This window comes from Musca domestica, unplaced genomic scaffold (assembly GCF_030504385.1).
Source record: "Musca domestica strain aabys unplaced genomic scaffold, Musca_domestica.polishedcontigs.V.1.1 11, whole genome shotgun sequence".
NCBI classification, from domain to species: Eukaryota; Metazoa; Arthropoda; class Insecta; order Diptera; family Muscidae; genus Musca; species Musca domestica.
Genome location: NW_026712133.1, coordinates 12,543,485 through 12,568,802, shown reverse-complemented (window position 1 = coordinate 12,568,802; position 25,318 = coordinate 12,543,485). Strand labels below are relative to the sequence as shown.

General features: G+C 35.8%; 1 protein-coding gene across 1 annotated transcript in view; it reads left to right on the top strand.

Annotated features, from left to right (window-relative positions):
* The first annotated feature begins 1,188 nt into the window (after nucleotides 1-1,188).
* The window catches only part of LOC101898408 (EF-hand domain-containing protein D2 homolog), a 71,763-nt gene continuing 47,633 nt past the window's right edge, over nucleotides 1,189-25,318 (top strand). Inside the window, exon 1 of the mRNA XM_005175831.4 lies at nucleotides 1,189-1,992. Within this exon, the coding sequence (XP_005175888.1) occupies nucleotides 1,715-1,992 (278 nt within the window). The 5' untranslated portion in view covers nucleotides 1,189-1,714. The remainder of the gene's footprint in view (nucleotides 1,993-25,318) is intronic.

The following is a 25,318-nucleotide window of genomic DNA, read 5'->3' as shown; positions in this document are numbered from 1 at the left end:
TTTTTCAACACGAAAATGAAAGAAAGAGAATTCAACCACCTTGTATTGCGAGTTTAAAAAAGTTTTCTTTCCTTCTCATCTCATCCCTACGAATTCGAATTCAGATCTATGAAATTATCGACGTTTGACATAAGACTGGAAAAATGACTATATTTGGCCGATTTTCATTTTCAACAAACAGGAACTCGTAGAGCTTCAAAACTTGGCAAAACAATTTGTATTGTGGCTAGGATGATTGGTATTGAAAATGAGATACATCAGTTCACGTTTTGGTATAATAAAATACCGGATATTCGGTATTCTGATGATTTTCGACACATTTTTCACGGATTAGTCTAAAAATTCGTATTTGACATAATGGGTTCTAGCTCCGGTGGCGAAACATTGTATGTAAATGTCCACGTTTTTGTATAGCCCCCAAATAACGTTTCCTCCCGACATTCGGTATTTTGATTATTTTTGCCACATATTTCTTCAGATTTGTGTAAAATTTGGTATTTGTAGGTCATAATAAGTTCTAGCTCCGGTGGCGGAACATAGTATGTATATGTCCACGTTTTGGTATAGCCTCCATATAACGGTACCTCCCGATAGTCGGTGTTTTGATGATTTTTGTCACATTTTTCCACGGATTTGTCCAAAAGTTTGCACCCTCACCCACTTTATGGTTTTTTGGAATGTTTAACAGCATTAAGGTGAAAATACATAAAACTCTTATTTTATTGGCTTAAATCATCGGCTGGCTTCTTCGTAGAGGAACAAAAGGGTTTTGGGATGACTTAGTTCGACTTTGGCTCTGCGCTCCTTTGTTCTTTTCCGAAGAACCCAGCCGATGACTTTCTCATCTTTATCTAAACGGTCTTACTGGTATTTGTATTTTAAAGTGGAGCAAGTTTTAATTGAGATACTTTTATATAAGAATGGTTTCTTTACCCAAAAGTGGAGGGTATTAAAATAGACAAATATATATTTTACATAATTTCTGCTATCAATTATTTTGAAAATAACAGTTCAATTGTTAAAATATTGACACCATTTGTCTTCAATCCGCCGTTAAATCTCTCTTGGCACCACTTATTTTCTGTTTTTTCACACTTGGCATCATTTATTTTGTTTCCGTTTTCAACCTTCATTCGATAGTCAGCAATCGACTTAAGTATCCCTAGTTCTCTCTCTTTGCAGCAATTGGCAATATTCGTAATTTTGACATTGTGTGAGACGGTTGTGTCGCGCGGCTGATTAAAACCAAACCGGACAAACAAAAAATAACGGAAAATACGAAACACGGCATATTATTAAACAATAAATTAAAATAAAAACAAAAGAAAGCTATTGATTGCATTTATTAAATTACAATAACAATTTGGAAAATAAAAGCTTCAAATATTATTTTCAAAGAAGATTGAATTAAAATCGTGATCCTTTGGAAATTAAGGGTGTGTTTTGCTAGTTATCCCACGGTTACTATCATCGCTCGCCGTCGTTGTGTATCACCATCAACTCACCAACTGACAAACCTAACCCAGCCCAACAAAAAGGAATAGCCCACGACAAAAGCAGAGGCAGCATCTATTTATCTACACAACGAAAAAGAAGCTTTAATAATAGCCACTTTTCAAAAGTGAAGTGAATTAACTGACAAAAACATCAACATCGCAAAAGGGCAGTGATATATTTTTTAAAAAGTTTCTGTGATTTTGAATAGCTTAACAAAATGTCGGTTTCCTCGAATGCTTCATCTGCCTCGTCCGTATCGGGCGTTACCACCTCAAATGGTCGTCGTTCTTCCCTGGGTCGCAACAGTGAATCGGGCACCGGTTCCGGCACCGATTCCTCGGAGCTGTCACACATCTTGAATCGTCGCCAGGTCATTATCGATTCACAGGAGGCAGGCATTGAGGTGCCACACACCTTCAAGGTGGTCAATGTCTATACCGAATTTCATGAATTTTCACGCAAACAAATCAAGGAATACCAAAAAACCTTCAACACGTAAGTATCATCGCCTGCGCCATCTTCGATAATGTTTTGTAAATATCCTTAACTGGGTAGAGAGGTTGAGTGGAATGCTTATCCTATGTCAAGATCCTCTTCAAGGTCATTTGGAATGCTGTTTATTTGGTGTACATGGTTTTTGTTGCAAATGCTGAAATACCATCACTCCTCCCTCCTTCCCTTGTCTCCCCACATTCCCCTGCATAACGAATAAAGTTCACACAACACAACAGTACCAAGGAATTTATGCAGGAGAGAATAATGGCAGAGTGAGAGGGAGAGAAAGAGAGGTAGACGGGGAATAAAACGCCCACATACCAAGCCGAAGATTTGCTGATTGCCTTGTCGCCCAGCCTGTGTGCTATAGACACCTTAAATGCCATCTCTGCCCAAAATGTATTCCTTCGCTGGATTTCTATGTATGTCACTGTTTGGCACTGCTGCGTTGTGCGTGTGTTTGACATCCATAAATTATCAGTTTTTTCCACTCACGTGACTTGGCTGGCGGAGGCGATGCTGTTGTTGGCTCGCTTATTTAGTTAGGCCTTTTGACAAAAGCACTCAGCACCACCACCAGCTCTTGACCCTCCTCCTACCTCCTGCATGCATATGTAGGTACATCCTGCGGTGCTGTTTTTGTTGGTGGTAGCCTTTTTATGTGATTGTTTCTGCTGTTGCTCGACCATCTTCGGTTTAGGGCCGGGGTTTTTGTTGTACTTTGTCGTTGTGCCAAAGAGTGATGGCGTTGGAACTCCTTTCAATTCTTTTATAAATTATTTATATGCGTATATGACTGTGCTTTTGCCAAGGATAAGTGGTATAAAAGAGAATCGACAGTCACAAAAGAAGTCTTTAAATAGCATTCAAGTTGTTAAAGAGAATTCTTCTTCTCGAAGTGCTTTAACTGGTGGAGAGTTTTGATGGGGAATTGGATTTGGTAGAATTATTATTTTCAAAGCAAAATTGCTTTATAATTAAAAAATACTAAATTCTATTAATCTATTAATAACATTTTCAAGCAACCGCCTACCACAAGGGCATTTTGGAGGCTCATCTTTTGGGAAGTTTTGATTTCTACATGAACAATTAAGAATATCAAGGGATTTACAGTGACTCCAAAAAATGTCAGATCTAAAATAATTAGATAAAATCATGGATTCTTACAGAATATTAAATGAGAAATGCAGACTTCCCTGAGTAAAATATTGTATTAAGAAGCTCAAGGGTACATATCAATTATATCCTCTTTCGGAATTAAACCAAACTTTTACAAACAGAAATGATTCAGAAAAGGCGGCAAGAATGAGGACTATACATAGGTACTAGCAAGTGTCCGCTTAGATTCATTCCAACGGTTTACATCAGGAATTTTTATATCCTCCATCATAGTATGGAGGGTATACTTTGTTTGTCATTCCGTTTGTAACACCTTGAAATATACATTTGGACCCCACAAAGTATATACAGGGTGGGATGAAGAAACTGCAATCAACTTCATACTGCTGTCATTTCTAAGCCACTCGTTCGACAGCTGTTAAAATTATTCCAGTGAAAGCTCGTTATATTGTTTACAAGCGTACAAAAGCATTTTGGTGAGAATTTTTTCAGAAAAAAAGTTATTCGTGATGGACTTCAAGCGTGATAGTGTAATTTCTTTATATTTGGCTGGAGATCCATAAGTGGCTATCATTGGAGCACTCCAGCATTTAAATGTGAATAAATCTTTTGTGTCTCGTACCATCGCTCATTACCGTGATACTGGTAGCGTAGCCCAATGTTAAAGAAGTGGACGAAACAAAACAGCAGAAATGGTTCGAAAAGGCCGAAAATGGCTCGTGAGCCGAACATATCGCAATATTCCATTCGGAAAATATTACAAAATGAGCTCGGTGTAAGCCATTGAAATTCCAAAAAGTGCAAGAACTTATATCGCAACAGGAAGAAAATAAACTCAAAAGAGTTAAAGAGTTGCTTGGCCGAAAGTGGTGAACTGTCGAATTTGGTTTTCTCCGACGAGAAAACATTCGTTGTTCAGCATTCGTTGATCGTGTTTACTTGCCAAGGAGGTCAGCTGAAAATGTGCACCTTCGGTTGGCCACCAGAACTCAAGCGCCGGCCATGGGCCGCCATAACAGCCGATGGTCGCTCTCCGCTCGTATTAATCGACCGAGGCATCAGAATAAATGCCGAATATTATCGCGAAAATATTCTGGAGGGTGTATTAAAGCCTTGGGCACGAAAACATTTTGGCCGCAGACCTTGAACATTCCAACAGCACTCAGCACCATCGCACTCAGCACGCGCCAAAATTACAAATCATTTCCAGCGCATAATGGCCACAAAAATCTCCGGATACCAATCCGTTGGACTATTGTGTCTGGAGTATTTTGGAAAGCAAGGTTGGCACTAAATAAAGCCAAAGTGTCGATCACCTCAAGCATGCGCTTCGCCAGGAATGGGCCAAAATATCGCAGAGCAACATTCGGGCAGCTTGTGACGGTTCATTGGCCGTTTTAAGGCCATAATTCGCGCCAAGGTGAAAAGTTCGAACAAAATTAAACTTATTTTAAAATTTGATGCTATTTCCGACAATTTTTGCTTTCATTCAATAAAATTAAAAAAAAATGTAAAAATTATGGCGTGTGACTTTGTTGCAATTTTTTATCTCACCCTGTAGATGCCATATTTTAATAAAACAAGAATATAGTTCCGGAAATGTTGAAAATATTCAAAAAATCTCACAAAAAGCAAAGGGCCACCCCAATTGATCAGTAAAATTTAGGTGTGTTTGCATACATTCCCTCAAATGTAAAAATAAACAACAAACCCAAATTTTTCCTGAAAAATTTATCAAAGAAAAAAACTGTTCCGGTTTCATCTTTATTTTAAATTTAAATTTATTTCAATGGTCATTGACTTTTCTCAATCCGACTTCCATGCTTCGTGCATTGTTTCTTATCAGCATTTATGTAATTATTTTTAAACAGATAATACCTTTCCAAATATGGGTTTAAAACAGGGTGATAATTTATAATGGGATGAGTTTTAAAATTTCTCATGAGGGGAATGAACAAACTAAAAAAGAGATGATAAAAATAAGGGACCGGATTGCAAGTGGCCCTGAGCAAAATAAAATACAAACGGCCACATAATACATTTTTCAGGAAAATTCTGCACAATATGAAATACGCGTCCAAATATATGCTGTTTTGAAAGCGTTTTCGAATTAAATAAATGTGACTAAAGATTTAACAACAGCTTAACAATCACGTTGGCCGTGTATGATAACCCATATAATTTGTAACAATTTGTATACATTTTTACAAAATATTGTTCGTCAACCCAAATCATCAAAATACCGAATATCGGGAGGTGTCGTATATGGGGGCTATACGAAGACGTGGATCTGCACAGACAATTTTCTGTCATAGGCTGTTGTATCCATTACGAGCTTCAAATACCTAATTTGAAACAATTCCGAAGAATAATGTTGCTAAAGTCATCAAAATACTGAATTTCGGGAGGTACCGTAATAAGGGGGCTATACCAAAACGTGGAGCTACATTTTCAATACCAAAAGTCCTGCAGACATAATATACATTTGAGTACAATTTTATCAACCTACTTCATTTCGTTCGGAAGCTAGAGTAATTTCCAGAGGCGGAAAAATGGACAGGCATCGCTAAATCGACATGGAATTTTATGCTGATCAAGAACATATATACTTTGTGGGATCTAAAATGTATATTTCGAGGTGTTACAAACGAAATGACAAACTTAATATACCCTCCATATTATGGTGGAGGGTATAAATATGATTGAATTATCAAACAGACCTATTGCCCTCACTTCTAACTAAGATCTGCTTTTAATGTATATTCCATCTTTGCTTTTTTTTCTAAATTTCTTTCTTTTCCTCTCTGTTCCACATCAAGGGCCTCAATTTCAATATTATGATTGCAAACAAAAAAACTCAGACAGTAAAATTCCTACCCACAGCTAAACTGTCTGGCTGATTTTTAATAGCTTTAGTTTAGCCATCGTCATAACGACCTTTCACATAAACGTCTTTCATTATCACGACAGGTTTTGCATTTTCATTGACGGAGATGATTATCTCGCCAATGGAACAAGTGCACACGCACATACACACACATACTTGCGTACACAAAGAATAAGTAATGTCAATTTAGTGATAAAATAATTACACATTAAGCGTTTTTGAGTGGAATATAGGAAAAATGTTAAGATATGTCTATAGCCCTGAGTATTGTAGTTAATTAGACCACATTTAAGAAACCATGATCAACCATGGGAAATTTGGAGAGCTTCAAATATGTATCCTTTCTTTCGTTTCGTTTCATTCGTATTTCGATTTCTCTTAGGTTAACATTTTGAGTTTTTATGATTAGCCAAAATTTCAATTTATTTTCCGTCACAAAATCTGTGTCTATCCACAGATGCAAAGGTTGCATACTTCTAGCGCATTTTCTTGATTTGCATTCGGATCTGGCCTTTTTTAGTTAGCTTGTCCATAACAACTATGTGGATGAATTCATTGAGTTCACAATGGTTGACAACACTGTTCCATAGACACGTAGTTTACACAGACACTCAGACTACTTTGTCATATTTATTGTATTATGTCGTCTTTTCCCTATTATGATGTGAAACAAGAGACGTCTAGCCGCCTATGTGCACCCATTTCCCATGGCATTGCTCTTAACCCACCAAACGAAATACAAAGGTGATAGAGTCTACATTTAGTTAAATACCATTCATTATTAATTGACATCGAATAATGAAGGTGTTGCCCGGTTGGAAGATGAAATGGGAAATGTCATCACCACAGACAAGAAGCATTTAGCTTAAAGTACGGTAAATGCACTAAAATAAACCGGCTTTGGAAAACTTAGGTCGGGGAATTGTAGTGAATTCGAGGAGTACAATTTTTCTTTGGAAATAAATTGTAAATATATTCTGCTTTAAAATGAATGCTGCAGGTAATTTTCGAGTAATATAAATGAAAATGACATCTGACCGGGCAAATTTATTTTATATATATATTTTCTAAATTGTAGAATTCCGTAGATTAAATGTTGTTATTTTGGTCATCAGTATCTACTTCCCATCATGGGATGTAGATCCTTGCCACAGGTGGCTGTTACAAGCTAGGATATACCGATACACATTTTTTGAAAAATAATCTATATTCTAATGAATGAAGATAGGGGCATGAAATTTAGAGGACATTACTTATCGAATAGAAAACTTTAATTCCACAATGTTATATGAAATTTAGTTAATATTACGAAAATGCGCCCAAAATACTTATATCCCTTTAAAGAGGGTAGTACCACTATATCGGGGTCATATCAAGATAATATACAGGGCATATACTCACCAATTTTCCTACTAGAAATTTTTCAACTTTTACCCATATCTATAGACCCTTATCTACTGAAAATTAAGAAAGTCTGTACTCCGGGATCGAGAGTGGTCACAGTTAAAATATATACAAAATTAATAGTTCCGAAGTTCCTTGAAATGTGTGTGCCTGTGGAAGCATAGGGATATTGTGAGACTCCCTTGAAAAAGATTAATTAAAAATATCCACATTTAATTACCCTCCACCCTTTGGAACAAATTTGAAAATTTTCAAAACAAAGAAAAAAAAAAAATAAAATCCATTAAAAATTCTAAGGTACCGTTATATCGGTGCTATACGAAGACCTGCACCTACATAGAAAATTTTCTGTTACAGGCTGTAGTACCTATTAGAAAAAATCCTAAAAATACCGAATGTAGGGAGGTACTGATAGACTGACATAGACATGTAGTTCCAATTACGAACTCTGAAAACGAAATTTGAAACAACTCTGCTGAATAATGTCGCTAAAATCATCAAAATGCCGAATATTGGAAGGTATATGCTATACGAAGACGTGGGCCTGCATACGCAGTGACAAAAATGACATAGGTATCCAATGCGAATTCTAATTCGAATCCGGCTTTCCCTTTCCATCACCTTAACGTCTAACTTGCTTACTTTTTGTCCTTCATTTTTGGAACCGGAAGACAAGTACCACAAGATGAGACATCAAAAGTTTCTCTTAAAATTTAAGGCAGATTTACTTGTTTTTGCACGTGAGTAAAACATATTCGCGAGCAGGAGTTCTCGAAGATTAGTGAGCGTTAGCGATTTTCTCTTTTTTGAAATCTAAGAGCGGGAGTCAAAATGCTCGAAATTGAGTAAGAGTTGACTATAAGAGTTACACTGAGCGTAATAGCAACAAATTGTTGATGTTGCCAAGACGAGAAAGGCGGCAAAATCCAGAGGCGTGTAGATTTTGTATACAAAAAAAAAAACAATATAATCTGCATTGCTAATACGGATCTTATTCGAGGAAATTGGGACATGTTTTATTGAGAAATTTGGTGAGGTACTTGACTCCTGGCTCATGCACTCACTTTTGCTTCCGAACGAAATCACTTTTGCTTCGGAACGAAATTAAGTAGTTTGATAATATTTTATTCCGATGTGTTTTGGGTCTGCATGTTGAACATGGGCTACATAGATTCATGTTTTGGTATTGTTCCCACAAAATTGATTTAAAGTCTTTGCCTTCAGAAATCCAGTATTTTTATATTTATGTAACACTTTTCACTGGAGTTGTTTCAATGTTGGTTTTTGGAGTTCATAATGAATAAAATTTTCTGTGACGGAAAATTTCCTATGACAGACAACGGTACCTTGTAATATTCGGTATTTTCATGATTTTATCTAATTTTTTCAACAGAGTTATCTCATATTTAGTATTGGAGTTCGTAATAGACACCACCTTCTCTGGTAGATAATTGGTTTAGATGTCCACTTTTTCTTATAGCCCCATATAACTGTTAACATCATTTTAAAAATTATAGCGGTACTTTCCAGCGGTTTTTTACATTTTACAATTTCCTGCCAACGTTTGCTGCATTTTTACTTCTTTCCTTTGATACATTACATTTGTAGAATGTCATTTAATTCCTTCTTCATTCCATTTTGATTTGCTTTTGTAATTCTATCTGTAAACCCCGATTATCCCCCTTAATTTGTTGTTACAACCGCTTGAGATTAATTTCCCCCAACTCTTTTTCGATTCAATTAAAAGACGAGAGTGAAGTGATAATTTGTCACTCGACAATTAAATGTTTTATAAATGAAAATAAAAACAAAAAAAACAAGAAAAAAATTAAATGACTCATAAGCAGCCTGCCCAGGCCTAAATGAAGGGGGGGGACAGACAAAAAGTGGACCTGATAGCTATGTTCATCTTTGGCTTTGTTGCAGCTAGAGTCGCTCCCATCCAGATTGCATTGCAAATGAATGCAGTGGTTAATTGTGTGACAGTCATAAATGCTCTCGACACACTTGAAACTGCAGCGCAATTTGAGATGCCAGATAAGGCGCTGGATGAAAACATAAACAACAACAAAACCGACAGACAATATACACACAATACCGAGTAAATACAAACTGCCACTTATGACAAAACAATGTTTGGTTTTGGGATTTTCTTCTTTTGTAGGGAACAGAAGATAATTTCTTGGATTACACAGACACTGCACTACTTGTTCTTGCCCTTGTTATGCGATTGTGGGCCTTAATTTAAGCCGAAATAAATCTTCCGAAGAGAGCTAAGTAGAGGAAATAGGTACCTATTTTCTTCTTCCCAACTTGGGTCGTATTGTATGTATATCCTTAGAGTTGTTGCATTTTCCATTGTGAAATCCCATGGTAAAGAAAATTTGTTGCTATTGCAACAGTCTGTTGCCTTTTTTCGCTACCAAATTTCAAAACTACTTTGTGTTTAATTTAAGTGTTTATTTTCCCAGACAGACTGTGTGTTCGAAATTTCCTTTTCTGTGAAGTTTGTTTTCTTATTTTCCCAAATGTTTTTTAACAATACCCAACAAATCAAGGTAAATGGAAATACGAGAAACATTAGCTGGTAATTTGATAAACACAAATAAAAGCAAATTCTCTAAATAAATAAATTAGGTACAAGAACCATTCCCGACTGTCTCCGCTAGGATTTATTTGGGGTGGAAGTATAAGAATTGAAATGAAGGTAATTGACGGGAATGTTGATTTAGATAATTGAGACTACCATTTTTTTCATATTTCAGCCGTGTTATTTTGATAAAAAAGGAAAGTCATTTGACTTTTAGGTATCACATTGCCAAACAGTGGAAACGTTCTAAAATTTCTAATGAGAAAGGACTGTACCTTTCTCATTAAAAATTTCAATATCTGTTCACTGTATAATGCCTCCTTCGTCGTCTTGTGATTACGAGCTGCCTCTGTTTATATCCATCTCTTTGGTTTTTAACTACTTTACTCAGTTTTGCAATGTTATATAGGATCGTCCAAGGCTATGAGACATAGCGGAGGGTATATTAAATTTGTCATTCCGTTTGTAACATCCCTAAATATTCTTCGTAGACACCATAAAGTATACAGGGTGAGATAAAAAAAAACTCCAACAAAGTCAAGCGCCATAATTTTTTAATTTTTTTTTTTTTTTAAATAGAACAGTGTTGGCTTGTTTGTTCGGGATACCATAAAATTTTGTTGTTGCAAAATGGTCAGGCTTTATCCCTTTATTGTTGTTTTTATAAAAACAGCCTTTTTTAGTGGAGAATGATGGTAATGTTTACCAGGGGGTAAGGCAGGGAATACCTGGGTTTCGGAAAGAGCCATCAATCCTCATCAGTTCCCTTGTTTTCCCCAGAAGTTATTTTAAAAATAACTTCTATGACAAAAAACTTTTTTTACGCAAGTGACGAGATTTAATTCTTTTTTTAAATTTTATTGGATGAAAGCAAAAAAATGTCGGAAATAGCATCAAATTTTAGAATAAGTTTAGATTTGTTCAAATTGGTCACCTTTGGCCCGAATTATGGCCTTCAAAATGGCCAATGAAACCGTCACACGCTGCCCGTTGTGTTGCTCTGTGGTATTTCGGTCCATTCCCGTGAAGCGCTTGCTTGAGGAGATCGACACTTTAGTATTTTTTAGTGCCATCCTTGCTTTCCAAAATACTCCAGACACAATAGTCCAACGGATTGGTATCCGGAGATTTTGGTGGCCGTTGTGCGCTGGAAATGAAGCGAGGAACCTCATTTTGTAAACATACTTATGTGGCGCGTGCTGAGTGCGATGGTGTTGAGTCCTGTTGGAATGTCCAAGGTCTGCGGCCAAAATGTTTGCGTGCCCAAGGCTTTAATACAACCTCCAGAATATTTTCGCGATAATATTCGGCATTTATTCTGATGCCACGGTCGATTAATAGGAGCGGAGAGCGACCATCGGCTGTTATGGCGGCCCACACCATCACCATGGCCGGCGCTTGAGTTCTGGTGGCCAAACGAATGTGCACTTTTTCAGCTGACCTCTTTGGCTAGTAAACACAATCATTTTGTTTGCTTACAAACTGCTGGACAAAGAATGTTCTCTCATCAAATACGGCAGTTCACCATTTTCGGCCAAGCGAAGCAAATCTTTAGCTCTTTTGAGTCTATTTTCTTTCTGTTGCGGTGTAAGTTCTTGAACTTTTTGGAATTTCAATGGATTTACCCCGAGCTCATTTTTCAATATTTGCCGAATGGAATATTGCGATATGTTCAGCTCACTATCCATTTTTCGGCCACTGCGACGCGGGTTTCGATCAAGTTGCTTCTTTACTTTTCGTACCATTTCTGCTGATTTTGCTTTTTTCTTCCGTCCACTTCCTTGACGTCGGGCTTCGCTACCAGTATCACAGTAATGAGCGATGGTACGAGACACAAAAAATTTATTCACATTTAACTGATGAAGTGATCTAACGATAGCCACTTGTGGTTTTCCAGCCAAATATAAAGAAATCACACTATCGCGCTTGAATTCCATCACGAATAACTTTTTTTCTGGAAAATTCTCACTAAAAAGCTTCTGTACGCTTGTAAACAATATAATGAGCTGTCACTGGTATAATTTTAACAGCTGTCGGAAGAGTGGCTTAGAAATTACAGCAGTCTGAATTTGGTTGCAGTTTTTTCATATCACCCTATATACAATGTTCAAAACCAATAACGAACTATAATTTGTTGATATATCGGTGAAAAAAGTGGCTAAAACCTGCAAAATGCCGTATATCGGGAGATATCCTTATATGGGGCTATCCAAAAACGTGAACCGATATATCTCATTATCAATACCAACCATCCTAGATGCAATACAAACAACTGTGCTACTGTGATCATAAATATAAATTATTTATGGGGTCTATGACGAGTATTTAGAGTTGTTGCAAACGAAATCACAAATTTATAATACCCTCTTTTCTAAGGTGGAGGGTATAAAAAGAGAGAGTACACAAGCTTCAAAATTTTTAATTTTCGGCGCTATAATTGTTTGCATTCGGTCGAGGTGCGGTTCATTCACATTTCTTTGGTCTTTGCCGTGTTCATTTTAAGACTATTAAACTATTTCTTGTGGCATCCCGAAATTTTTTAATTCTGTTCAAATATGTACATTCTCGATATATGGAATCAAATGCCTTTTCATAATCTACGAAAATAATGCATAATAAGGAACTCATTTCAAAAGGTTGTCCGATTATGATCGGCAAGGTGTTGGTCTGAACGACGCAGGATTGTTGATTTACTATAGATTAAAATTGAATTTGTTTTTGTGGAAAATTCTTAATTGGAAAAACAGTGATACAAGTTTGTCATAAATATTTGTAACTTAAAGCAATTGGTTTAAAAAAAAATTGTTTGTTTCGTAGAAAAAATAAACACAAACTTATGAATCATCGAAAATGTTACGATCAGTAAAAGTCCATCCTCCTCTCTCACTCTCTGTGCAGAATAACAATTTAAATGTAAATAAAACAATTTAAAAAACAATATAACACATAAAATGATTCATTTACTTTATGACTGATTCTGATTCTCTAACTTTTGGGTTTTTGTTTATTCTGATTGTTTTTTATTAATTCCATAGAGATTCTGATCAATTAAATTCAGAACGTTCTTTTTGTGGTCATGTGTGAAAATATTTGAGTTGCTCTTGCCTTCTGTATTCATCACCAAGTCACGTTCATAATTTTAGATAGTAATTTATCTTTATGACGCAGAACTTGTGGTATATTAAAATTGCGCATATTTTTATATGCGAACGAGAGAGAGGTTATCTACCCAAAGAGATTAAGATATTTCACAATTTGCGGTAGTTAAAATTAATAGTTTATTTTAATAATGTAAAGTCCAATGGTTGGTCATAGCTATTGTGGTTATAATAACATTGTGTACTAGTCCATTCGTTTGTTTATTTATTCGATTTCAAAATGTTCGTGTTCGCCTTGATGCACTATGAGTGAATGGTTGAGAACCAAGACCAAGAGACCGCAGTCCAGCCGTATGGTTCATTCTATCGCGCCATATAAGGGTTAATTCTAGAATTTGATAGTTAATTCTAGAATTTGTTTAATTAATCTATTCTAACAATAACAATCCTTAAAACTGCAAATGTTAATTAGCTGTTCTATAGATGATCGGTATTAAGGAAGTTCACACTGAATTATATCTTATCAACCAACGACTATTTAGGTAGTTTACATTAATTCCTACTCGTACATAATCGTATGATGGCGTTGCTGCTTTGTTGTTTCTTGTTGAGCTCTCTTTAAAAACATTGTGGAGATAGGATATGGGTTGAAGAATATAGGTAGAAGAATATAGGTAGATGCATCAACACTTGGGAACATTGATATGTCAATTTTTTTAATGTTTCTTCAAAACTAAGTAGATTTGTAAATGTTTTCCTATACGACGCCAATCGGAGGATGTTATGATTGCATTTTTCAATAATTTTTCATTCAACAGTTTCAATTCCAAAATCAGTTTAACAGTTCATTGTCCCAGCAGCTGTGTCGATGCGACTACCTGTATTCTTCTACCATGGGCTATCTGATTTGCTGATATGTTGATTTTGAAGCATTGTAATGAAGTTTTGAAACTTCTGCTAATTTTCCGAGCGAATTCAACCTTTTTATAGTTTTATGAGTAAGTGTTCGATTTCAATGATCCATTTTTGGGGTGTCACAGCTCCTTAACCTTGAATTAAGTAATTCTTTGAAATAAGTCGTTTATATTTTGCGCTGATATTGATAATAATGATAATGTCGAACAATTACCACAGAATGATTCTCCTTCATTCTCCTTAAATGTAATTCTCATATTTTTGCATTTTACATCTCTTTGAATATTTTTGCTAATAATTTGTTTTTATTTCTCTTTGCAGGTATGTATCTTTGAATTTAGACAATTAATTATGAATTCCGTAAGTAAAGTTCGGCAGGGCCAATTTGTATACCCTCCACCATTTGGAACGAATTTGGCATTTTTCGAAAAAATAAAATCCGCTAAAAATTATTTTAAATTCTTAAAAATACTGAATGCAGCGTTATATTAGGGTCCATACGACGACGTTGACCTGCATAGGCAATTTTTGTCAAATGTGAAACTTGAAAAAAAAAAACGCCGAATAATCTAGCTAAAATCATCAAAATACCCCTGTATGGGGGCTATACGAAGACGTTGACTTGCACTGACAATTTTTTGTCATTGACTGTAGTGTCGATTACGAATTTCAAACGGGGAATAATATCGCTAAAATCTTTAAAATACCGAATATTGGAAGGTATCGTTATATGGAGGCTGTACGATATCGTAGACCTATATAGACATTTCTCTTCCAGGGGGTAAAGTGCTTAAAATGAACTTCTATTATGTATTTTTAGACAATTCCATTGAAAAATTTAGCTACATTTTTCATCATCAAAATACGGAATATAAGGATGTACCGTTATATGGGGATATACGATATCGTGGACCTATAAAGACAATGCTCTTCCAGGGGGTAAGGTGCTCAGAAGGAACTCCTTTTGTGGATTTTCAGACAATTTCATTGAAAAATTTGGCTATATTCATCATATACCTTAATATGAGGGCTATACGATATCGTGGACCAATATAGCCCATCTTCGAAGTTGACCTGCCAGCAGACAAAAGATTGATCTGATTTTAGCTTCCTATCTTCATTCGTTTTGACTCCAGACGGACAGGCCTAAATTGTATTAAAATTTTACGCTGATCAAGAATAAATACTTTGATATGTCTTAAATTATTATTTCGATGAATTACAAACGGAATGATGAACTTAGTATACCCTCTATAATATGTATGGTGGAGGGTATAAAAAACCTAGCTACACTAAAGTACCCAAATAAAAAAGGAATATAAGTTCATATTTTAGAGAAGGAAGTAAGATAGGCGAATAGATGCATAGAACCCCATCCTGAGTGGATTTATGTATGTCTGTCCGTGCGTCTGTCTCTTCATGTATTCTTGTAAACAAAGAACAGGGAGCATTTATTGCTCGGTCGAGATGAAGTTTTGTACAAATCATTTGTTTGGCCCATGGACGAAGCCTATTGAAATTGGTGATAATTGGTCAAAATTTAGATAAAGCTTCGATATATATATCTTTGTCCGATTTGTCTTTTACTGTGCACTAAATGTCTAAATTTAGCCCAAATAAAATGGAATTTAGCATATGCGATCAAATTGAGCCCAGAAGCAAATATGTCATATGAAAATTGGTCCAGATATAGCTCCCATATTTTATTATATTATCCGATTTGTTATTTTTGTTACCCACAGCCGTAACATGCACTCCATAACGACAATATTCAAGAAAATATTTCAAATACAGCTCAAAAATACCTTTGACCAAATTTTCTGGATCTGTTCAGATTGGATATAGCTCTCATATATACTTTTTATCTAATGTCAAGTTTATTGTGCAACAAAAATGTAATATCAGCTCAAATATGATGGATTTTGGTAAAAATCGTATCGGATATAGCCATAGCTCGGAAATATATGTTTTAATTTCAACGTTTTGAAAGTCGAGACCTACCAAATAATGTCTATGTGTCAAATTTTCGAACAATTCGTTATTTCAACAAGATCTTGTCACACGATATAAATAGTTTGTTTGTGACCAATCAATAGCTTAATATTCTGAGGGATATACCCTTGTTGCTGGTTAACTTAAATTTTCAAGTGAATTTCTCTCAGTGTAACTTTATGACTCCATATGGAATGGCAAATAGGATTTTTCTCGAAACTTTTAATAACAAAATACCAATCTGCTTACATTCCACTAGGAAATGACGTCGAAACAATGATAAACTTTTAAATTCATTATCTAATCTCTGTTTCTGAAGATTATATGACACCAACACCACCGACTACCCAAAAAATGCTATCTAAATATGCAAAGAATGCGATCTCAGCACCAAAAGATTAAAAAATCTAGAACGAGATATTTCGAAAATAGCCACTGTAAACTAAAATCTCAAAGTAAATTGGAAACACGCTAAAATCAAATTAGAATTGAAAAACCAATTCAATTAGAATTGTATTAAGTAATGCAATCTCAAGTGGGCATCGGCAACCAACAACTCGTAAAGCAAATTACGCAATGGACATGTGTAATTATATAACAAGTTTATGATGGCGAACGGAACGAAAAACGAAACGAAGCCCCTGGCCAATGATGTCTCCACAAAAAAGTCCGTCCGACTGTTGTCCATTTTTTGTTGAGATGACATTTCAAATGTTGCACAAACTTCTCTAATGTGTGCTGGAGCGCACACACACGCACTCTTCTGTTTCCGCCTCATGCTCGTGGAGACATGGATTCCAATTACGGTGGTAAAGGTCGGTCTCCTCCATCAGTAGTCCAGCCACCAACATCATCATCACCATCAGTACTTGTCGACACAGAAATGTTTACACGATAAACAAATTGAACTGTGTTTTTCGTTGTTGGTTTTTTGTCGTTTTTTTTTTTGTTGCCTGGCATCATTGCGTGGGTCTTGAAAAGTTCAATGCGCACATCTTCTCCGATCATTGATGCGTGTTTTTTCCACTGCTACTGCTGCCACTAACATTGTGTGCCCTCCTCATCAACGACCACACTTCAACATGAATCTAAGACCTAGGCCTTTAGATTAATGAACTTTATGTAATTTAAAAAAGGCAATAACAGTTTAAGGAAATTACGACAAAGTAATGCAATTGGATGTTAGGAAAATGGAAACATAAATTAACACATTTTTTTTTCAGTTAAACGCATTTTATGTTAAATTTTTCGGCTTTTGGAAGAAATTTTTATTCGACACTATTTGTATGGTAGATTGGATGGAAGGATGGTAGTATAGGTAGGTATTTTATGTACAGAAGAACCCAGCAAGCAAAATCTATCCACCAACTCACTTAGAAGTCACGCCTAAGCGATTGAAATCATCGCGTCTGATATCGCTTTCTCACCCCGGAAGGATAATCCTTCGGGAAGGGATGAACCACGCCCCCGATATTTTTCTAAAAATCGTGGAAGTCACTTCCTCGATAGTTATTGGAAGTGAAAAAACAAAAAACAAAAAAAATTTTACTCCAGACTTAAGCATTTATTATTTTTTTTATTGTTATTGTTACGTTTTCCAATGTTAATTTAGATAGAACTCTTACTTATTAGATGAAATATTCAAACATTTTTTTTTTCGTTTTAAAAATGTGATGTCTGGATTGGGAATCGAACCGAGGTGTTCAGAGAGCAAAGCTGGCATGCTTACCACTGCGCCATAGTGTCTTATATTCCTCAGATAGAATAAAGTCTTATTTATGTTCAATTCGTAAATAATGGCAAACTATCGCTGTTTTATCCGATGGCAGTCACTAGATAGTGTCTGCACACGCGACACCTTCTTTTTACTTTCTTGGCGCCACTAAGTAGTAACTACGTGACGATAGAAAGTAGACAACAGTAGTTTTGTTATTGTAAATGTACATACTATCGCATTTAATAGGATTAGAAGCGTCGCAGAAGTGGCATCTTAAAATGGAAGTGAGTCACACACTTCCAAATGCTTGCTGGGAAATGTCAAATCACGAATATTTTCCATTAAAACGTCAATTACTTCTGGCTTGTTGGCGTGACACTTATTTTTTACATTTTTAACGGTACACCCTAAGTAACAGCGCAGCGGTGTCAAATCGCAGCCCCGAGGTGGCCAACTGGCATCAGATCAGCGGCTGATAATGCGATGTTCAAAAACAGACGCAAAAAATGGCCCAATTATGCCTCTGCACCAAAATCGACAATTGATAATACCCCGATTCTCAAGTAGACTTTTAAAGGTCCTTCAGTGTTACTCTGCGGTACTCGAAGAGTATGACTCTTTTTTATGTGAGATAGCTCGCGAGTACTTCTGTTTGAAAAAAAAAGAGTGGAAATGCGAAAAGAGACCGGTTACTTTGCGGTACTCGAAGAGTACGACTCGTTTTTTAAGTGACATAGCTCGCGAGTACTTCTGTTTGAAAAAAGAGTGGGGAATGGGAAAAGGGACCGGTGGAACAACACTCTCATATACTTTGAGGGTAACGATTAGTGACTATATTCTGCAAAGTATTTGTTTTTGTTTAATTTTCAGCTGTGGGAGTATAAAAGAGGTTGAGTATAGAAGAGTACTTTGCAACAGTAGAATCTCTTAAATTTTTAGCGTATTCTACTCCCACTCGAAAATGAGAAAAGAATACTAACTCTAACAAATAGGGTATACTCGATTTCCTTTTTCTACTCGCAGGAATTACTCACGCTCGTATTCGAGTGAGTTTTACTCTTTACTTGAAATCGCTCAATCGAATTTCGATGCTCTATGAGTAAGTCGTTAACCTGTGACGTTTTTAGAAACCGTGCTACAAAAAAAAAGTTCTTATAGATTCAAAAGAAGAAAATCTCAAACAGTTCATCAATTTTGAAAGATTAATGCATTTTCGCAAAATTTACCATACTTACTTACCTTACTAGATCCGTCATTTGTGTCTGAACCTCTTTGGATTCGTTTGACAGATTGATTAGGATCCATGAACATCGGACACTTGACTTAACGCCCCACAGACATAAGCCGTAAAGAAATTTTAGACGAGACGGTCGACCAGAACTTTTACGCTACTATATATTTTATGTAGTACCTTACGAACGATGTGTTGGCGGTAAATTTAAGATGTTCGCCTTTGGGCAAATTCAGTACCAACTAAGGATTCAAAGTTAGTTTGCTCCTCATTTGCTTCGGTAGTATTTTAATTTGATTGTTTGTCTTTATTGAGAGACTCAAGGCCTTATCTACTCAAAAGAGACGAACAAAGAAAGGTGAAGAGGGAGTTTGTGAATCAAGAGAGAAAAAATGAGCCCAAATAGTCCTAGAGTAGGGAAAAATAAAAAAATAAGTTTGCAAAACATGAAAAGTTTACATATTTCTGAAAACATATGGAATAGAAATGTAGAAAATTAACGATGAAAAGAACTATGAAAAATATATTTCTTATTTTGAACACATTCCAACTTTAGGCGCCCAATTGAAAATTGATCAGTACTTTCAATTTACATGCAAACATTTTTAGTTTTTAAGTGATACAGCATATTATTATAATTTACTGAGAAGCTACATGGATGACTGCAAATGGCGCCCAAGCGCATAAATGCTTACATTAATGTTTACATTCTTTGCTTCTTGTTTTGTGGTTTTTCCTTTTGACCACTGACTGGAATCTGTCAAGCATGATCATGTGTCTGTTCTACTTAAGGTTGAAAAACTCATATAATTTGTTGTTTACGTGGCCCACTGACTGGGGAGATAGTTTTGGGATGTTGTAGAAACCAATGATCAGGCTTTTAAAACTATGTCAATGGGTAAAATAAGTTACAAATCAGAAGCTATAATTTAAATCACTCCATTTACGTTGAGACGTATCATTATCTGAGGTGTTTCTTGTTATACAGGGTGGGATAAAAAATCTGCAACAAAGTCAAAAGGCATAATTTTTAATGTTTTAAATTTTATTGAATGAAAGCAAAAAATGTCGGAAATAGCATCACATTTTAGAATAAGTTTAGATTAGTTCGAATTGGTCACCTTTGGCACGAATTATGGCCTTCAAACGGCCAATGAAACCGTCTCACCCTGCCCGAATATTGCTCTGCGGTATTTTGGCCAATTTCCGGCGAAGCGCCTGCTTGAGGTGATTGACCCTTAGGTATTTTTTTAGTGCCAATCTTGCTTTCCAAAATACTCCAGAGAGAATAGTCCAACGGATTGGTATCCGGAGATTTTAGTGGCCATTGTGTGTTTGAAATGAAGTGAGGAACCTCATTTGTAACCATTCTTGGGTGGCTCGTGCTGAGTTCTGTTGGAATGTCCAAGGTCTGCGACCAAAATGTTTGCGTGCCCAAGCTTTAATACACCCTCCAGAAAATTTTCGCGATAATATTAGGCATTTATTCTGATGCCACGGTCGATTAATAGAGCGGAGAGCGACCATCGGCTGTTATGGCGGCCCACACCATCACTATGACCGGCGCTTGAGTTCTGATGGCCAACCGAAGGAGCACATTTTCAGCTGACCTCTTTGGGAAGTAAACACGATTATTTTGTTTGTTTGCAAACGGCTGTACAACGAATGTTTTCTCATCGGAGAAAACCAAATTCGGCAGTTCACCACTTTCGGCTTAGCAAAGCAACTCTTTAGCTCTTTTGAGTCTATTTTCTTTCTGTTGCGATGTAAGTTCTTGCACTAGAATTGCAATGACTTTACCCCGAGCTCAGTTTTCAATATTTGCCGAATGGAATATTGCGATATGTTCAGCTCACGCGGGTTTCGATCAAGTCGCTTCTTTACTTTTCGAACCATTTCTGCTGATGTTGCTGCTTTCTTCCGTCCGCTTCCTTGACGTCGGACTACGCTACCAGTATTACAGTGACGAGCGTACACAAAAAGATTTATTCACATTTAAATGCTGGAGTGCTCTAACGATAGCCACTTGAGGCTTTCTAGTCAAATATAAAGAAATCGCACTATCACACTTGGATTCCATCAAGAAATTTTCACCAAAATTCTTTTGTACGCTTGTAAACAATATAATGAGATGTCAGTGGAATAATTTTAAAAGCTGTCGGACGAGTGGCTTAGAAATTACAGCAGGTGGTTGCAGATTTTTCATGTCTCCTGCATAGAAGAGTCATTTGTGGGGATAAGAAGATGCCCAATTCCGTTTTCAATGAGGTGGTGTGGAAGCTACAAATGTTGTAGACACTTAATCTCTGTAATGGTTTCAGAAACTTTCGGTTATAGCTCTAGGGACCTTGTTGATTACTACCTAGTGGTTAATTTAATTTCCAATTTTTTTAACTGATCTTCAAGTGTAATCCTAATTACAATACAAATTTTTCCATCTGAGCAGTCGTTTCGTGTGTTTTTTTTTCTTCCATTTCGCACATTAAAATTCTCCGAAACATTTATAGGCCTATGAAATAAATATTGCAAAGACTGTTCTCCCGTACATAACCACCACGACCAAGGGTATATGAAATTCATATTCGTAATGAGTCACCGTTAACATTCTTGGGCAAAAATAAGAAAGTTTTTCTTCAGTCCTGCATCGAGTAATCACAAAAAGGGGCACAGTGGCAATTCTGGTACTTAAAGTAGGCCAGCAATTTAAGCAGATATCGTTTTTTATTTTTTCTTCAAAAATCTTCAAAATCATGACTAAAAATCGCCCATTAAATCTGTGAACTACTTTAAAACATACTTTTAAATAATATTTAGGCCCTTAACATTTTTTTTTTTTAATTTTTATTAAAAATTAAAAGTCCTCTTATTTTGAATGCCATCTCCGCAACACTGTTCCTCAGCAGGCAATCCACAACAAATCGGATCTTTTGTTTATCCATCCAATAAAAAAGAATACATTCATAAATGAATTTGTATTTGCATGCAAAACAAGCCAAAAACTTTCTGATTCACTGACTCATGAACGTGTTAAGCAGTTCTCGTCCGTTCGTCCGTCTGTCAGTCGGACAAATTTGCCAGAGGCAGGCGAAGAAAAGTGGAAGTAAATCGCACTAAATACAATCGCCGGCTGATCAGGTTAAGTAAACAAAATTAGCCTAATTTGCAATGCTAATATTTGCCATGTGAGCTGCTGGCTGACACCCATCGTCACCTTCAGTGGAGGGGAGGGCGGTAAGGAGATACAAACCCATGAAGAGGCGTTACTAAGTAATTAGAATCTATCAGATGATGACGGGAGAATAATTGAACGAAATTTCAACGTAGAACCAAACAGCTGTAAAAACACACACACGCAATGGGTGGCGGGACATCACGAAATGTTGTTGTTCTTTGGAAAAATATTATTTCAAAAATATAAACACAATTAAGAATCAATGAAACAAACATGTTCCAGCAATTGAATCAATAATAACAACAACAACAATGAGAAATTTATTTTTACAAAAACCAAACAATATCTGTGTGTTAATAAATTTTATTGTCAATAAAAACAAGTGTGACTTTCTAAAATGCAATTGCCTCGAATGTGGAGGAGATCGACTATAGAGAATCTTCAACTGATCTTAACTAAATGGAAAAGCCATTAATATGTTTTAGGTCTGTAGGACATTTGTTATTGAAAATGAGCTACATAGGTTCACGATTTAATAGGTCCCATACAATTATAGCGACAGATTTAAGGTTTTTGTACATTTTGAATATGTGTTTCCAGTATGTAGGAGACTTCCTTGCGGAGAACTGTATATGCAGGTCCAAGTTTTGGTATAGACCCCATATATCTGTACCTCCATATATTCGGTATTTTAGTGATTTGAGTCACAGTTTTTACCGGAATTGTGTCAAATTTTGTGTTTGGAGTTCGCAATGGGTACTACCTATGAAATAAAATTTGCTGTACAAATCCACGACTTTGTTTGGCCCCATAAAACGTTACCTCCCTATATTGTGTATTTTGATGACTTTATAGAATTCTGTTTCCTATTCACCCTATATATCTGTACCTCCAAATATTTTGGTACATCCTTGCGGAGAACTAGGTCCAAGTTTTCGTATAGACCTCATATATCTGTACCTCCATATATTCGGTATTTTAATGATTTGAGTCACACTTCTTACCGGAATTGTTTCAAACTTTATAATGTGTACTAACCCCTATGACAAAAAATTGCCTAATAATATTCATTATTTGGACGATTTTAGACACATTTTTTTAAAATTATAGCGGCATATTTCAGTGGATTTTTTTTTACATTTTGCAAGTTCTTCTTAAATGGTGGAGGATAGTAAAAGTTCGACCCTGCTGAATTTATCTGCTTTTTTACTTGAGTTTCTCAAAGACATTCTATGGATGAAATAACTTCAAGAGGTGCTACATTGTTGAGATCCAAGCTGCTGGACTTTTGAACTACGGGTCAATTTTGGTACGAGTTGAAAGAAGATTATTGTCCCAAACGGGTAATCATGTGATCTGACATCTATACTCTCAGATTCTCGGCAAATGATGCTGCAAAATGTGCAGAGATTCTTTAAAAAAGTCGCTCCAAATTTTAATGAAATTGGAAAAACCCGATAGATTTTCTGAATTTTTTTTTTGAATTTTCGGAAAAAAGTCAAATTTTAGAGTCTTGTAGTGTGTTGGTATCATAACACATTTTATATATGTGTGGTTAGAGTCTCGCTTAACTTTGTCCATATGCATATTTTCTGGGGCACAATTCTCACTGAGTTGAGTTTCGTGTACCTCCGCTATCTAAATATTTCTCACATTTATAAAATCAATTATCTCAGAAGTGATTATTGGTTTTTTTTTCCGAATTGATTCTATTAGTGAAATTACCAAATCGTGAAGACTCCTTTTTACATGCTTGAGAAGGGGCGAAGCCTATCTACAACTCCTGGTTTTCTGTAGGTCATTCAAGGCGAAAATCTTCGGTAAAAATTACAGCATTGTGTATCTCTTTAGGTGGGGGGGGGGGGGGGGGGGGAGTGTTAATCAAACAGCCAAGATAAATAATTTGGACCTTTTCACTACCGAAATCTGCTCCAACCATGCTTAGTTGTATGAACTCTTAGCGGTTGAGTCCCAAGTAGCCTGGGATTGTTTACTCAGTAATACATTCAAATTTTGACTTTACTTGATACGGTATTGAAATAAATTTGCACCTAACTTCGTCAAACATACATTTTGAGATAAATAAAAACAACGAGTATAAAACCCTTTGAAATTTCGAAAGTCAGCGGCTTCCATTATGTGGGGTCTATACTGGAAATTGGTCATATGGAATATATTTTACCCACTACCCACAGAGAACAAAATGTCACATAACGGGCTTGTTTGAAAACGATGGCCGATATATATGTGTTACGCTTTTCCGACTTTGTTTCATCTTTAGAAAAACTAGAAAAATTAGAATCCCTAGTACTTCTAAAACCATAATCACTTGCCAAATTAGTGAAACACTTAAGTTTTTTGGTTAAAAAATACTTATTTCAGTAATGATGATAATTAAATATGTTATGTCAACATTTGCTTTCCTCCTTCCAAAAGAAAAACAACTTCATTGTCTATTTCAATTCGTAAAGTGTAACATTTCAATATTTATTTAACCATTAATTTTGTTGTCTTTGTTTTTGTTTGGCGAAGGAATTGTTTGTCTCTCGTCGCTTCAATTATTTGCCAGTGGCGCCCAATAATAAAGTTCTATGAACTGATTGTTGAAGCGAGTCAAATAACGCTGGGGCAACGGGTAAACATTGTTACAATTGTATCTACATCTAGAAAAATATCCCAACTTGACAAAGAGGTGACTTTAAAACTAGAGATATATAACTTGAATTTGAAGATTTACATTCTTTTGGTATTGAAAAATTATATGGTCAGAATTGAATTTTTAATCCACTTTTAATTTTCATATGAGCCACAAAAAGGTGGATTTCCTAACTTCTAAATTTTGAAATCAGAAATAATGAGGTCATACCAGTTTTTAGGTCAGAAGTAGGCCTACGACTTCTTTGTCTTTTTTGTTCGAGAAAATATTATCTTTGATGAATATAGGTCAAATTCAAGTTCAATCTAAATAACTTTCCTGGAAACCATCACCCCAACCAGTTGCCAATTTAGCGACACCTAATGTGACACCAAATTCCACACCAAAAACCAAAATAAAGACATTAACAAACAAATTAACATAACAAAGCTGAAGAAACCCAAAACGTTTTTTTTTTGTTTTTGACGTAGTAAAGTAGAATAAATTATGAGAACAAAAAAGAAAAAGACCTAAACAATAACAACTATCTTAAAACAGTAGAAACA